We start from the raw sequence: 17,314 nt of genomic DNA, 5'->3' as shown, positions 1-17,314 counted from the left end.
TGAATAAAAACGTCAAAAATGAAAAAAAAAATAAATAAAAACAATGTGACATTAAAAATATTTTGCAAATATTTAACAAATAATATTGAATATTGACGTGAATATTTTAGAAAAATCGGGAAATTAACTGGTCATTTTGTCATCTGAAGGTTAAATTGCTGACAGGTCTATTTACATATATAATTATCCAGTACTTACATGAATATGTTCCCGTTTAATGATTAAACAAAACCAAAGTAATCTATTTTCATATATTTGTTCATGATCCATCAGGCAGGTTTGATGTACATTTTAAACTCTTTTATACAGCGAGATGTTGTGAGATATGCAATGCAGTATTTTATGCAAATTTTTATCTTTTTTTCAAGACTTTATGAAAGCGTTTCCCAACTTCCGGTTATTGTTTATCAAATAAATTTTGTAACTATTTGGCTCATTTTAGAAAAATTAGGATTCGGTAAGTTTGTCATCATTTTTAAAAACACCAAACAATTGATTCCGTGAAGTCATGCATGTTTTATGACGTCAAATCCTATGACGAACACACGAGAGAAGTTGTGGAGACCCAAGCCTTCATTGATGACAAGAACATCTGTTCACTTGGAGCTCGGTGCCCCAGACCTTTTAATCATGTCCGTCTGATATTTTCGCTGATCACAAATGATTGTATGTACCTCCGATAGATAACACTAGGAGCATTTTCCCAAGTCTTCTTAGCTTGAGCCTAATTCTCGTATTTTCTATAAAGATGATTATTTAAAAAAAGGCACTCCCACATTTTGCATGAAATTGTTCTTAATTGCAGCATTTAATCATGGTATTGTATCGATTTTGTATCATGTGCATACAACTTGTAAAATTATAATTAAAATTGTTTTACTTGCTAACAATGCTTTGTATCCTTGGGTCCTAAGTCTCTGTGTGTAGGCAGAGAAAGATAAGGCGCTGTGATGTCATACAGCGGGTCAGTGGAGGACACCGGATTAGTTTGACTGGACAGTTATATGTATACTTTGGGGAAAGACATTCGTTAAAGGTAAGTATACGGATGCTGTGATCCTTTGATTGTGTAATACTTTATCATCTCCAAAATAATGTCCTAACCTAAACTGATGGAATGATGAAGTTTGACATTCCTGTAGGTGTTAAGTCTCCACTCCCTGGTTGTGTGACTAGGAGACCATATACATTGTACATGTATTTGTTTCGAGCTTTCATAAATACGTTTGATGAATCTGATTCGCAATAAATGTATTTGAATTAAACAAATCAGCTATCTATACAAGCCCTATCTAAGCTTAATTTCCAAATAATAGTCATTTTTTATTTCTTTTTATTCAGATGTATCAACATACCTATATTCTGGTTTTGCTGGCTGGTAAGAAAGTACATTTGCTTTTGAAAATGATTCAAATTACAATTTCCAAGTGAGAATGAACGTGCATCTATTGCACGTACATGTATTTGCTCATATTTCTATCTAAATTAGAATCAGGATGCGTGATACATTTTTAGACCGTTACATTACGAATTTTCTCTTTCTTCATTCGTTCAACAAAAACCTTGCTTGAAAAAGTTGAATTGGGGAATGGGGCAGGCACAAAAAACAAACCAAAAATACATGTCAAACCTGCCTTAGCGACCACCTGAATTAAACGACTTCCTTTCATAAGCGACCGTATTTTTTCCTCCCAACGTTATTTACTATACTAGTGACCTGAATTAAGCGACTACCTGTCAGACGCGACTAACGACCATCATTTCCGTGTCCCAAATGCTGAAAAGCGACTTTTTTCAGCGACTTTCCGAGTTTTAAAACGGAAGCAGAAGTCATAATCAAGAAGAAACTTGTCTGCTTTTAAAGATTAAAAAATACTTCAGAAACGCATGAAATGTCTTATTCTGTCTCAAAAAATGTACTGAATTTATTATCTTTGCCCTGATAACACCCAAAAACGAACGAAACTGTACTTTACTTCTAAAGAATGAAAGAAGGAGATGGGATATGGCGAAAAAACTGCCTCGCCATTCAGACGATTTTCACGAAATTTTGATAGATAAAAATACAAACATTTGCTTGGGAAGTATGAAAAAGAGTGAATAAACAGTCAACTTACTGTTTAACTGAAATTTATGTTCATTTTGAGACATTAGACAGATATTTGCCAGTTAAAAACGTCTCCATCGTTATGAAGGAAATGCAGTTACGTGACTAATAATCCGGACGGAAGTCCGGACCAGGAATTCAGGAATTCAAAATTTTTTTTTTTTTTTTTTTTTTATGTAAATGTACCCGGCACTGGAAATACTCAAATTAGCCATTCAAACTCTTTGATAATTTTTTGTATTAAAAAAAAATTATTGTAACATGCCAAAAGAATTTAAATATATATATTAATGAAAATAAAAGAAACCGAATTATTTATAAAAATAAATATTGTACTACATATGTAGAAATGGGGATATTTTTTATATATTGTCCATTATTATAAGCATTTTATTTCATTAAGTGAATAGTGATTTTTCTTTTTTTTTTCTTTTTTTCTTTCGTTTTCCTCAAGAGGTCTCTTACAGATTTGATTATATTCACAATCTTAATTGATGACTGAGGTAATTCCTTGTCATATATGTACTAATACTTGTAGCTGATAAATTTTACATATGTGGCAGAATAATTATGAACTTTCCTTTTCGGGTAATTTTCTTTGAACCTGGATTAAGAGACCACCTGTCATATGTGACCTTTTTTATTGACTCCATTGGAAGGTCACATATGACAGGTTTGTATTTATTTTCAAAAGAAATAAACAATAAAAGTACAGATGAAAGTTAATGAACAACCACGAAGATAAAATCTTCCGTTTATCATACTTATTATCTCGGATGTGAAAATAAACATTCTTCATAACATTACAAATATTTCATACTTTTCATTTGATTGGTACTTCTTTCAAAGAAATAACCCCTGAATATATCTCAAACTTTGAAGAATCTGCTATCTGGAAAGGAATTGTCACCGATCTCTACCCAGAGTTGTCGTTCTTTACATTTAAGATCTCGGTAACACAAACAGGGCGTTTCCACGGTCGGTTCCGAAGTAAGTTTTTGCATATTACTGTCGCTTTCCGTTCAATTTGTATTAGACACAGCCTATTGAAGATCTACACCAAAAAGGACTATTCGATTTCAACATATAGCGGCCGTAATTCCTTTATTTGGCCAAAAACTGAAAAACAATTCTAAAGTCATACGTGGATATATAGGGAACACTCGACGATGTTTAATGAAATTTAGCTGTAAACGGCATGATTGCACTAAATGTTGAAACTATTCTGTCCTCCGATTAATCTAAATGTATAAACACGCCTATAGATATATAAATGAATACATAAATGTTGTATTTAAAAAGAAAAATAATCAGCCTAAACAAAATGGTATCGATAACACTCCAAAATAAATGGAATATCGTCAACACTCTTTAACGATGGTTTTGTATTCGTCAACAACATGACTAAGTCAAACAAACACTAAACGGCTGTCGAAGTGGGGACGGACTACATAATTTATTCCTTTTCTTAAACGGTGAATTGTGCACGTCGCTCCTTTTCCGTTCGTCTTTGTCTTGTTTACTGTCAGTTTGAACTTAGCACAATCCTAAAAGTTGTAGGCCGATAACAATAACCTGTGTATTCTATAAAATCCTAGAGCACATTACAGTATCCAACATTATTAACCATGCTGACAACCATAACATCTTTTATCCACTCCAAAACGTTTTTCGCAAATTAAGATCATGCGAGACTCAGCTTTTACATTTCCTAGATGATGTATCACAGACTGTGGACGACGGAAGGCAGAGTGATGTCCTCATCATGGACTTCTCTAAATCGTATGACAAAGTGAATCATTCTCTAATCTGTCACAAGCTTAGATACTACGTAGTAAATGTTTACAGACAGAGAATAGTTATACTTAAGAGTGGCCAAAAATCTGAACCCTTCAAACTGGGGTGCCTCAAGGCTCTGTCATCGGCCCATGCCTTTTCCTTCTCTATATAAATGGCATCCGCAATAACACCAACTCTAGATATGTTAGACTTTTTTGTTGACGATACCATCATGTATCTGACAGTAAGTTCTAAGTCAGACTCAGGTAAGCCTACATAAAGACCTAGACAAGTCGGTACTCTGATAAAGTCGTTAGGATATGTCATTATCCTGATAAATGTTCCATCCTATCCATTTCCAAACCATAAAAACCCATTGCATTTCTCTTACAAACTACATGGAAAGGAACTCAATCAGGCAAAATACAAAATATAGAGTAACTCTCCAATCAAATCTGAAGTTGGAAGCCCATATTAGTATTATCTGTGCAAAGGCAAACTCAACCCTGGGCTTTTTAAGAAATATCAAAATAGGTTCCAAAAAAGTCAAAACGCACGCCTACATCTCCTTAGTAAGACCAACTTTAGAATATGCTTGTTCTGTCTGGGATCCAAACTTGAAAACTGACATTAACAAGATTGAAATGGTTCAACGCAGAGCTGCCCGTTATGTCTCCAACAGAAGCAGCTCTAGTGTCGGAGATATGTTAAACATCCTAGAGTGGCACTCTTTCACAAATAGAAGAAAATACACAAAGCTTGCATCAGTTTTCAAAATCAAGCATGACCTAATGACTGTAAAGAAAACTGTCCCATTCCACGGAACATTTTCTCACAAAATTCCCACTCTAATTCATATCTAATTCCCTCATGTAGAACACACATTAGAACATCCCCATTCTGTCCCAGAATAATCACCTGCTGGAATGCTTTATCACCACTACTTCCTTTGATTCTCTAGATTCTTTCAAATCGGCTTATCTTCAAGCATATTAGTAAACAAAAATTATTTGATTTATTTTAAACCAGTTTTTCTTTATCTCTCTCCTTTGCTAGTTATCTTCAATTTGTTGAAGTTGCGCAACATCCTACAGACATGGGCATAGTCATGATGCTGACGTTGAACCTCCATCGAACGATCTATGAATGTAAAACAGTGCCTTACAATGTGTTGACGATATCCTATCTATTTTGGAGTGTTCTCGATATCATTTGGCTTAGGTTGATTATTTTTCGTTCAAAATACAACATTAATGTATTCATTTTTATATTCATGTGCGTGTTCATACATTAAGATTAATCGGAGGATAGAATGGTTTCAATATATAGTGCGATCATGCCATTTATAGCCTTTCATGAAACATCGTCGAGTGTGTTCCCTTTATCCACGTATGATGTTAAGATTGTTTTTCAGTTTTTGGCCAAATAAAGGAATTGCATCCGCTATTTGTTGAAATCAATAGTCCTTTTTGTTGTAGATCTTCAATAGGCTGTATGTCGATTTACAAATTGAACGGAAATCAACAGTTATATGCAAAAACTTACTTTGAAGCTGGCCGTGGAGACGCCATTTTTGTGTTACCGTGTTCATGCTTGTGACGTAGGTCCCTACCTCTGTATCAGGTTGTGTTCAGTTCGACAACTCAAACATAGATAATTAGGAAGGAAGAATAGCAAACTTATATCAAGATGAGCATGAAACTAACACCATGATTATTACCAATTTATTTTTACTAGTGGAGCAATGACTTTCAAAATACAGTAATGTGGTTCACGCGGGGCCTTACATAATTACAGGAAACAGATTATAATCAAATGGGACGTGTCCTGTATTCAGAACAAAGCTAGCAGTTTATAGCATCATATTTACATTTCCACTGTGTGTTCTCTATATGAAGGTACTAACAAAATTAGCGTTCATTCCTAGGTGAACAATTAACCTGCCGCGTATGAATACATACAGTACATTGTTGATGGTGCCAATGTAGAAGTGTGAATATAAAATCGCGTTTGATTACACATGAAATAATGTTTTATCAACTTTAAAACTTGTTAATAATTGTAAAATTGAAGACAACATTCCCATATTTTTCTTTCATGATGATTAAAATAATGAATTTGTGTGGAACTATATTTTGTGTACTTGATTACCTTTCCCGCCAAATTGGAACTATCTGTTACGCTGTTACATCAATCATTCAGCTGTTTCGTCACTACGTATAACGAACGTAGAATACTGTTTCTTATGATTTTTTTTCAAAGATTACGTTGAAAAATAGTTTTGAAATGTAAATATAAGAAATAATTGTTATTTTTTGTTGTTCACTGGTGTATGAACAGCATTTTTTGACAAATATTTCAACATGTGACGCGCGTCATTTAAAATATCTGTCAAAAAATGCCGTTCATACACCAGTGAACAACAAAAAATAACAATTATTTCTTAAATGTTCCGTCAGGACCTTTTATAAGTAACGTTATGACGATATTATGCTACAATGATTACTTACAGTTGTTGCAATGATGCAGTTAAGATAGCTCTGTGGAACTTCCGGGTTAACATTTTGCACAGCAATATGAAAAAAACCTTTTCGTGTTTGGACTACTTTAATCTAATTGAGTCATATATAAATGATATGTATTAATAATTCACACTTTTGCACACACATACAGTGACTCAACAATACGTTTCTGCTGCGACATCATTTAGCTGTGCTGGACATACTATTGGATTTTACCCCGACCCAAACGAGTGCGAAAGTTATTATATTTGCACAGGCGGGGCGGACACCACGGCTATAACATGCGCAACTGGTCTCCAGTTCAACAGCCAATCCAAGTTCTGTGACTACCCAAAGAATGTCGACTGCAATGGCAGACATTCGGCTGCTACTCAGCCACCACCAACACAGCGACCAGTCGTGACAATGGCGCCAATTACAACTAATGCACCATTCAATATGAATACGAACGCGCCCGTAACCAACGTTCCTCTGCAAACTGGACGTCCATCGTTTACGAACCCGCCACAACCAACATTCCTTCCACCAACAAACTCTCCATTACAAACGTTTGCTCCTTTGCAGACGGCAGCTCCTGCCACATATGCACCGCTCCAAACGCCTCAACCAGGTGTCCATTTTGTCAAAACAACACCTAATTCAGTAACAAATGCACCCGCTACAAATTCTCCATTCCAAACAGGAGGCATCTTTTTCCCGCTTTTCACCAACACACCACGACCAACTAATGCCCCCTATTCAACACGAAGTCCGCAGACAAATCCTCCAAGTAAGTATACAATCTGGACGGTGGGATTTATGCACATTGAATACGTCTCTGCATTGTACATAGCTAAGATTATATATCGTTTGTTACGTCGTAGGATGAGTGTTTGCGACTGATACGTCAAACATTGTGATGTAGCGCCGCATATCTGTTATTATTCTAAGCGACAGTTGTTCTCGACAAGAGGTATGGAGAATTTTCTGTCCTATGTGATTCTATTCTGGCGTTCTTTAACGAGTATTCCCTAGTTTGTGTAATTTCCTAAATTTTTACTTGCTTGGTTATTAAGCTGTGGAAAGATACTATTCAGCTCGGCAATGACTGGCTATTTGCGTTATAGAGTTGCGAAATGATAAATGGTGTCTTACGCGTGCATTATTATACAAGAAAACTTCTCTCAAACATGATTGCATCCTCTAAGTACACACCCCTTGATCCTGAGCAGTCGAATGATGTCTTTTGTTCATGGAATATAATTAAATAGATTGTTAACGGAGGAATCTTGGAATGCAAAGGTCAAGGACGCAGAACATAACTGAGTGTGGAATCGAAATTTGCGACCTAAACACAAATTCCTATATTTTATCAGTTGACAAGGGAAAATGCTTTAGGTTACGAAGTAGTCAAGGCCATACTGCTAGGATAACATTCATCTGCCATGCGGTTCCAGAAAAGAATATGCCGTTTCGACATGATCATATGAGAACCTAATGCGGAAAAAGAATCGCTGGTTTTCTTCGGCGTTCTCTTTATCTTATAACTAGGATATTGCTTATCTTGTTGAAAGTTTGCGTTTTACTTCCTCGGCTACACACTCTTAAAACAATGATATCGACAACAAAAAGGCATTATATGAACAAATGAAAACTTTGCACTGAGATCCTTGAAAAATAGCACAACATTTAGATAGCCTACGGAAATGCTTCATATATTAGAAGCTAAGTGCTATCGACGATACCTTTTCATAACTAAGAATTAAATTATTGTGATATTATTGAGTATCCAAGTAATATTTTCAGCCTTTCCATCCACGATTACAACACAACTATACGGTAAACAGCGATGTGTGACGTTAAGGATAAGGTTTTGATTCAATGTTACGGGCTAACGCCTTTCGTAGTGCAAGACGTTTGGACTGTCGAGTCTAGTTTTGTCTACCAATGGCTACTATTGTGGATTTTAGCTGGGTATCGCCCTAGATATTGATCATCTCATTCGTGATATATTTTACAAGCTAATGATGTTCTGTCGGTAGTTGGTGTGAGCGTGTTCGATGGCTGTCTTACTACGATATAATTAAGGTACCTTTATCTATAGATGAAGTTATCGAACTAGTGTCCAGTGTTCTCTAGAACACTTTTGCAGCACCTCTCCAGTCTCATGTCTAGCTTTCTATAACCCATCTGTTGTTTCGGATGTTACATTTGTTTTGTCTTGGAAAATGCTTTTTCTTGAAATGATTTCAATTGACGCATTTGATAGATGTTCCGAGGAGCTTGCTTTGTATGACGAGTTTAGACGTCACGAAATCCCTCTATAACATGCTGGATTCACTGTAAGAGTGGATTATACCCACAAGGTTCATAATTCTGAGAAAAATAAGCAGCTTAAAATACAAAACAAACAAAACACGAGTCTATCTCTTGATCCTAATATTAAAACCACACTGAAAGATTTACACGACAGTTTTGTGGTTGTGTCTGCTGATAAGGATTCTGACAATTTGATCCTTGTCTGTAAAAAAGGCTTGCTTGATAAAAAAGGTAACTATTTAAAAACTGTCCTGTTTTTCTAAAGACAAAAAAGAAAAATACACCGAAGATAAAAATCGTGGGAATGGTTGATCGACATCAGCATTGTTGAGTTTGGTGACCACAAACTGTACCACTCTGTTGACAGACATCAGCATTGTTGAGTTTGGTGACCACAAACTGTACCACTCTGTTGACCGACTTGTTTTTGTTTTTTGTTTTTTTTCCATACGAGGCTGATTATAGTGAAGAGCTTATCAGAAAAGGTAGCAGAGACCTTGTACAATCCTTCAATTTCACCATTAGGTATATTGACGATGTGTTATCTTCGAATAACAATGTTTTATTGACTATGTTGATCAGATATACCCAGTAGAACTCGAAATTAAGGACACTACAGAATCTTCACCTCAGCTGCTTATCCCGATCTTAACATAACACAATAGGGCGGCGTTTAATTTCAATTTCCCCCAGATGTTAACTTTCCAGTTCCAGATAGTAACATCTCCTAACGGTGTTTACATGTCTCAGTCCCATTGATATTAAAGAACTTGTTCCAATTTTACGATTTCCGTGGCGGAATAATTAACAACTCAATGTTTCGAGAGATCCAATAGGTGCGACATAAAAAAATCGTGATCAGTTGGAATCATCTTATTTCCTTGTGCGATATAAAGTCTGACGTGTTCAATGCTAGTTGATATGGTTAGTAGTCACCACCCCTAGTTCTCATTTTCAAAATGTGACTTTACCCGGATTTGACCTAGATTTGCATGGCAATGACAATGATAATTGTTTATTCTCGTAAACTGAACAGTGCAGAGAATATGAATATTAACAAATGGATAAAAATAATGCATGGTAAAACAGGATGAACATCAGTATTGGGAATTATTTCATTTATATCAATAAAAAATTTAGCCAATGAAATAGCATTTCGAGTTACGTAATGGAATAGTGCGAGTTTCGTCCATAAAGCAGAAGACCATACACCTGTATTCTCTCTGTACTTTTTTGTTTGTTCATATTTTGATATAAAATATTTGAGATAAAATCTCGGTTTCGTTATTGTGACGGTATTGTGAGTTGTTTTCTTTTCATCAGGTTAGATATGTATATTTGAGTTTCTAAAACCTTAAGCACATAATTAGAGCGAAAATTTTTAAACAGAATGTTATCTTTCGAGCAATTTACGATATTCAAAAGACTGAACCTATTTGTTTCTAATATAACTTTCGGCAAGAGCGTTATGTGGGTATCTATTGATGAACAAGAGTTAAATAAAAGAACCTCTAAACATCTTTTTTATGAATCTTGATTAGATCAGAGGTTGAAATTATTCATACCGAAGAAATAGTACATTTTAGACAGCGTCTTCAAATAGGCTCGGTAATGAGTACATACACCATTATAACTGACATTTATTCTTTTCCTCAGTGTTGCCAAGCAGTAACATATGCTTTGGAAAAGTGGACGGATACTTCCTCGACCCAAAAGACTGCGGCTATTACTATCAGTGTTCCTACGGCCAAGCGGTCAGAGAGCCATGCCCCCCTCGGCTGGTTTTCAACGAAAAAACAAATGCCTGCGACTACGCGCAAAATGTCCCTGCTTGTTCTCAATATCTGTTACAAGGGCCGGAAATAAAACGTGCTAGCGTTAATGGGATTGGTGTTTTCTTTAATTTAAACAGAACACTGTTATATTCGTTAGATATTTGTATTCGCTCAAGTCTTTGTCTCCTCTCGGAGTATGGTCTCAGAAATGCATTTCCCAGTTTCATTAGTTTTGAGCAGTTCCAGCAGCTTCAGATGGTATTTCAACCGTTCCCCTTCGCCATACTTTTTGTCGCTTCTGTTGATATATATTAATTTATTCGATTAATGAAGAATGGGAAGGGTACAACTCCTCAAGAATCAAGGTCGTCAGTTCTATGGGGATACATATTTCAGAGAAACTAAAGTACCTTTCCGAGACCAATGTCCATGTCTTGCCTCGGCACACTCAAAGTGTCATTTTCAGATTGAGTAGGATCAATGATATGGTAAAATAAGTATCGTATGAAAATGAAATATGTAAATAGACAACGAGATCTTTTTACTTCTTGACATACATATTTATTTCATGAAATGAACATAATGATATACAATGTACATTACGTACCCCCTACTAAAATTAACTTGTAGTTAGGTCTAAGATGAAAGTCGACTTTCTAGTATTGTGTTTTGCTAGACAGTTGTTCTAACCTGCTCCCTTCCGGAAACATGAGAGGATTTCATGGCTTTGTTATGGAACTTACGATTTATGTCATGAGGAAAAGAACATGTCTGCCAAAAGATGATGAGAATTGCATTATAACATGTATATATACTATTTGTAAGAAAACAGGGTTTTCATCCATTTCTTCACTGTATCAAGGTAAGTGTATATTAAGTGCAAGATTTACTACAGAATGTACTTAATTGTCTGCTAAAATTACAATGCATTAGTATTACAATAATTAAATTTGTCTTATCGAAATTTGAATCTGGATATGTGCTCCCATATAAATATAACTCCCAAGTGCTATAATGCTATATTCATAGACAATGTTTAACTTCTTTGTTAGCAAGTCAAATGGAAACCTAGTGTGGACAGCTCTATCTACTATTTGAAGTCTTAGTTATTGATGAATATGTCAACATTCTAAACGGTCTTACACAGTGGTTACACAGGCTAACTTCACTAGATTTGTTTCATGTTTAATGCAAGAAGAATCTACAGATTTAAACCTGATCTATCTCTTACAGGTTGGACTACATACCAACTATAAAAACTGTACACATTCTTGTTACTGTCATAATCAAGAATCTGCAGAAACTTGACAAGTTTGGAATGATTGTAACAGGAATTTATGTCTTCTTAGCTCTAGATTATTTTTGTTGATGCTTCATAACGCACAACTGTCTTAATAACAAAATGTTGAAATTAAAAGATTTGTTACTTTCTCAAACACTTTTTCAGAGCCAGACTGTATTGAATACAAAAGTCTGTCAACCTATCTTGATAATAGACGTCACTCATTCTCACAATAAACTAGCCGTCGAAACAGAAAGATCATACACACTGTCGCATAAAATATGAATTTCTTTTGTATCATGAAACGGTGACATTTTTGACAAAGGCTTATAAATACAAGGCTAATTTGAGGTAACTGAGCATTTACACTGTAAAATCAGACATTTTTGTGGTGCTCTAATTTTCTGGTTTCCTGTGTGTTGGACTTTGGTGGATAATCATAACAGATATTAACTAATATTGTCAAATTTATCTCATTTGTCAGTTCTTAAATTAAATATCCCAGGAAATCAATGAATATAAAAACTGAACAAAAATCTCTAATTTACAGTATTTGCTAACACTGATTCTTGAATGTGACAAGTCTCGGTAAATAGTCATTCCTATCCGATTATTTTTCATCATCTATGACTTTTTCTTTATATTTTTTTTTTTTTTACAAATATTACAGGGTATATCTGATTAAAACTACAATGCTATGTTTTGTTTGCCTTTCTTTTATGCTGAATGCAACATGATTTGGATATTTTTGGTAGTACATGTAGTTACATTTTGATCATTCATCCTATATAATACTGTATTGGAATCTACACATACATCATCCTCTTCAAATTTTCCTATTTTTCTTATTAATGCAATCATGCAAATATTGTAGGTATATAAAAATACAAGGTTCCAGCACTGAGTAATGACATACAAAAGATGTACAACTTCTACAAAGTACAACCAAGTCCACTTTACAGAGAATCAATATAAAACTTAATAAAAGTCCCCTGTGAAGTCAGTAAGCCAGACATTGCAAATAAAATTAACTTACAGGACAAAAAAGTGTTCATAGTTATAAAGATTTTAAACATCCTGATGACATATCACGATTACTAAAATGTTGTTATGGCAGTAAGCCTGGCAGATTTTGGTATTTACAAGATTCTTGTTTCAGATAAAAAGCAGACTATCAATATTGAACAGACTGTGAATATTAAATATGATTAATAACTAGCTGATAGTATCAATCACTTACAATCAAATGGAAAAAGTTACAACAAACAAGTTTTTACTATACAAAGAAATAATAAATAAAAGCCTGTTACCATTGCAGTTTGCAACCATAAAGATCATCATTTTTGTCAGTTCCTATTTTCATATTAACAAATTAATGTACCATTCTTTGGATATTCAACGTACTGCAGCTTCTTTTCTCAAACATACAATATCAGGTGAATCCTTCACTAAAATACAATTTCTTTGAAAATTTTATGATATTAAAAGATGTAAGCAATCAGAATTTCTTTTCATCAAAGTAAAATGGAAATAGATTATTTCTCCTTAAATTTGTATTCGTATTGAATTCGAAATCTTGAAAATTCTAGTCTGACAAATACAATGAACTTTATAGTGATAAATGGTGACAAGTATTTCGGCTTGTCCAGCAGCACGTACCTGTACAAAGCAAACCCAGACCTGTGTATGATGGCATGCACCAAACACTGACAGCCTGTCTATATATAGAATCTGACACGTCATGATATCTCTACATACAATTTATACCTACAATTATATATATAATATATATATCTTTATATACACACGCACGTCCCGAATACAAATCTCACAATGATCAGTCTGTTAGGTGATACACTTGGGATGTTATATACATATGATTCAAGATGAGGTGATCAACAACAGTGATTTGTATTTATAAACAAACGATGGTGTTGTCATATTAATCCTTAAAGAAAGGAAAATGATCGCCTCTCACAACACGAACAGTTTACTGTGAATATTTTCACAATTTAAATATACCATATCACCCATGTTTGTATGAACTGGCCAAGGAAACAACGCACAACCTTACAAACTTAAACAAATTTTAAAAGTTTGCAAATTCAGTGAACTTGCTACCCACAAACCTAGATAGCTTACATACCCAAGCAGGACAAGTTTACTACATTAGTGGACTTTGCAAGCTTACAAACCTATGATCAGTGACTTTGATAAGCCTACAAACCAAGAGAGCTCCACATGCTAATTTATATAGTAGGCTTGACAAAGCCTATTAACCCAGTAAACTTGGCAAACTTACCAATTTATTGAGCTTGAAACCTTCCCAAATGTTTGGCCAAGTGCTCTCTTCTCTTATTCTGTCCATATCTCACACACATTCCAAATTTCACTCCATGCAAAACGTCACACATACACGCCTGTTGGCTTTTCATACAATACTGAGTTTACATTTCCATATAAATCAATACCTCTCTCATAATATTTAGGTAAATTTTTAAACATGTAAAATTTCGCTTAAAATGGATGCAATTCATTCTTAAAAGTAAAAAACACACAATACATACGTACACAAGAGAATAACCTGCTCTTAACGAGAACATACACAAGAGAACCACATGCTCTTAACAAGAACGTACACAAGAGAACCACCTGCTCTTAACGAGAACGTACACAAGAGAACCACCTGCTCTTAACGAGAACGTACACAAGAGAACCACCTGCTCCTAACGAAAACGTACACAAGAGAATAACCTGCTCTTAACGAGAACATACACAAGAGAACCACATGCTCTTAACAAGAACGTACACAAGAGAATAACCTGCTCTTAACGAGAACATACACAAGAGAACCACATGCTCTAAATGAGAACGTACACAAGAGAATAACCTGCTCTTAACGAGATATATAAATCAATTAAACATACACATTTTTATGAACACGTGTGTCCATCTTAAGAAAAATATGAATCCAGCACTGATGTAGTACATAATCATTAAAATGAAATGTTTTTGGTCTATCATGAGAAAACTACATGTACTTGACCGATGAACACTACTGAGAGTGTACAGGTAGTTCCTGGGTATGGGAGTACACACAATGATCAGCCATGTTTTATCGTATCAACAGGTGAGATATGTCACAGTGAGTGACAGAAATAGAAAAGGGTTTGCCTGAAGATTGCGTTATAAGTTACTGTAAACAATACTGAAACAATCCAAGATAACAAAATTATACTATGTTTAAAAAGTTCAATGCCTCTCCTTAATTTAACCTTGTAGATTATTAGTTCTTTAGAAGAAAAAAAAAAAAAAAAAATGTTGTTACACCTTGCTCATCACCAGGGCTGGCAGATTATGTAAGTTTACTGCACAATTTAGAGAATCAGGCTTAATCACTTTTCATTAAAAATCTAAAATATGATGTCATGAAAAATTCTTGATTTCTTTTTTCAAAAATGAATTTTCTAAGTCCTTTTTTTTGACACTGATTTAAATGGTACAGAAGTCAATATATGCTTGTCAATCGAACATTGCCTTGATATTGAATTCATGAGCATATGAAGCTTCTGAAAAAGTGTGAAAATTAATCTATTGTAAAATGTAGCCAACACTTCTATCTTTCAGCAACAAAGATATTAATCTGTTACATGCCTTTAACAACCGAAAACATTCACCTTTTTGGATATTTCAAATTTACTTTCTTTTTTATTTGATTTCCAAATAAGATAAATGTTTAATTTTTTTTACCTGGCATGATAAATTAAATAAAAAGGCCTTTTTAAAGAAAAATCTTATTCTGCTTGCCTTGTTTTAATACCCCGATCAAAATATAAAGGGACTCAAATAGCACCTTACAAAAATATTTTACACAATATGCAATTCAGGATGAATAGCATTAAAGGTAATTAAGTAATCTTGTCATGATGTTAGGAATTGGATGATCAAGTGAAAAAACCATCTCCCCTGAACCATACAACACGCAGTGAACTTTCGTCTGAACCATACAACACACAGTGAACTTTCGTCTGAACCATACAACACGCAGTGAACTTTCGTCTGAACCATACAACACGCAGTGAACTTTCGTCTGAACCATACAACACACAGTAAACTTTCGTCTGAACCATACAACACATAGTGAAATTTTTTCTGAAATATACAACACCTAAATGTTGTTTTCTGAATTCTCTGTCTTAAAACATTTCTTGGCCAAACTGGACACTTGAGGTCTGTGCAGACAGACCTCAACACCCAAGTGATGTCCAAGACTCTAAGCCTGAGTGATCTCCAGACCTTGACGCAGAGTGCTGTCCAAGACTCTACGCCTGAGTGATCTCCAAACCTTGACACCGAGTGCTATCCAGGACTCCACACTTGAGTGCTGTCCAGACCTTGACACTCAGTGCTGTCCAGACCTTGACACTCAGTGCTGTCCAGGACTCTACGCCTGAGTGCTGTCCAGACCTTGACACTCAGTGCTGTCCAGACCTTGACACTCAGTGCTGTCCAGACCTTGACACTCAGTGCTGTCCAGACCTTGACACTCAGTGCTGTCCAGGACTCCACGCCTGAGTGCTCTCCAGACCTTGACACCGAGTGCTATCCAGGACTCCACGCCTGAGTGCTGTCCAGACCTTGACACTCAGTGCTGTCCAGACCTTGACACTCAGTGCTGTCCAGGACTCCACGCCTGAGTGCTGTCCAGACCTTGACACTCAGTGCTGTCCAGGACTCTACGCCTGAGTGATCTCCAGACCTTGACACTCAGTGCTGTCCAGGACTCTACGCCTGAGTGATCTCCTGACCTTGACACCGAGTGCTCCACAGACATTGACACCAGAGTGCTGTTAAGGGCTCCACACATTAATTCTCTTCTGATAGTAATGTTCGGATTCTCTCCTCAATACTTACATACTTCCCAAGATATTCAAGATAATGTTCTCATACAACTCTTTTTGACGACACTGTCCTACTTAAAAAATATTCAAGCATCTCTTTTGCACAGCGGTAATTCTATTGCAACAAAGAATTTCTTGCAAGAACCACCAATGGATTTTTTCTAACATTCTCATATTTGTAAATTAAGTCACAACTGCTGTCACATAATTTTGTTGGAATTTCACAACACTGCTATTCCACCGCAAAGCCACATGTCTCTTCCACAGCACAAGTCAATTTGGATAGTAATTTCTCATATGATTCATATGGAGGCAAGTCTATCCTGTTAAAACTGAAACAAAGAATGGCAGGAAAAATGATTAACACAACCTTTTAATGGCACACCTGGTACTTCATTATCTTGAGACAAATTATTCATAATTCAACAGCCTTTTTTTTAATCATACAATGAACAAAGTGAATTTCTATCTTATACCTGTAAAGCTCTCAACATACTTGAAGCATGATGATTCTGATCAGGTAATGATTGTTCAGGATTTTTTTTTTTTTTCCCCCCGTTAATTGTTGGCAGTTTAAAAAATTTCCATTTCAAATCAGGCATCGACTTCCTAGCTGACTATGGGTGGTTTTGTTGAGAGGAAGTGCTTAC

The 17,314-nt window shown here is 35.3% G+C and overlaps 2 protein-coding genes across 10 annotated transcripts in view; one reads left to right on the top strand and one right to left on the bottom strand.

Annotated features, from left to right (window-relative positions):
- Window positions 1-921: 921 nt before the first annotated feature.
- On the top strand, window positions 922-12,937 carry LOC117330431 (chondroitin proteoglycan 1-like). Its single transcript, XM_033888714.1, has 4 exons — window positions 922-1,036; window positions 1,342-1,378; window positions 6,560-7,177; window positions 10,363-12,937. Exons 2-4 carry the CDS (start codon window positions 1,342-1,344, stop codon window positions 10,794-10,796), a joined length of 1,089 nt encoding a protein of 362 aa, XP_033744605.1. The 5' UTR covers window positions 922-1,036; the 3' UTR covers window positions 10,797-12,937.
- The window catches only part of LOC117330404 (E3 ubiquitin-protein ligase SMURF2-like), a 53,835-nt gene continuing 48,921 nt past the window's right edge, over window positions 12,401-17,314 (bottom strand). The window contains exons 18-19 of one of the 9 annotated variants that reach the window (XR_004533347.1): window positions 14,416-16,996; window positions 12,401-14,347 (exon numbers count right to left, since the gene is read on the bottom strand). Coding sequence is in view for 1 of the 9 variants with exons in the window: in XM_033888671.1 (XP_033744562.1) it covers window positions 16,897-16,996 (100 nt within the window). In the remaining 8 variants the exon portion in view is untranslated. Of the gene's footprint in view, window positions 16,997-17,314 lie in introns of all 9 variants that reach the window. The other 8 variants (XR_004533346.1, XR_004533337.1, XR_004533338.1 and 5 more) reach the window with 8 other exon arrangements.

This window comes from Pecten maximus, chromosome 1, assembly GCF_902652985.1.
Source record: "Pecten maximus chromosome 1, xPecMax1.1, whole genome shotgun sequence".
Lineage (NCBI taxonomy): Eukaryota > Metazoa > Mollusca > Bivalvia > Pectinida > Pectinidae > Pecten > Pecten maximus.
Note: the sequence above shows the minus strand (reverse complement) of the source record. Positions and strands in the feature narration are given on the sequence as shown.

What these genes read in the sequence shown, in the direction of transcription:
- LOC117330431 (XM_033888714.1), top strand. Translation starts at nt 1,342, where the DNA reads ATGTATCAACATACCTATATTCTGGTTTTGCTGGCTG. An exon ending in TATTCTGGTTTTGCTGGCTG is followed by an intron (nt 1,379 to 6,559) that starts GTAAGAAAGTAC and finishes ACACACATACAG; the next exon opens with TGACTCAACAATACGTTTCT. An exon ending in TCCGCAGACAAATCCTCCAA is followed by an intron (nt 7,178 to 10,362) that starts GTAAGTATACAA and finishes TCTTTTCCTCAG; the next exon opens with TGTTGCCAAGCAGTAACATA.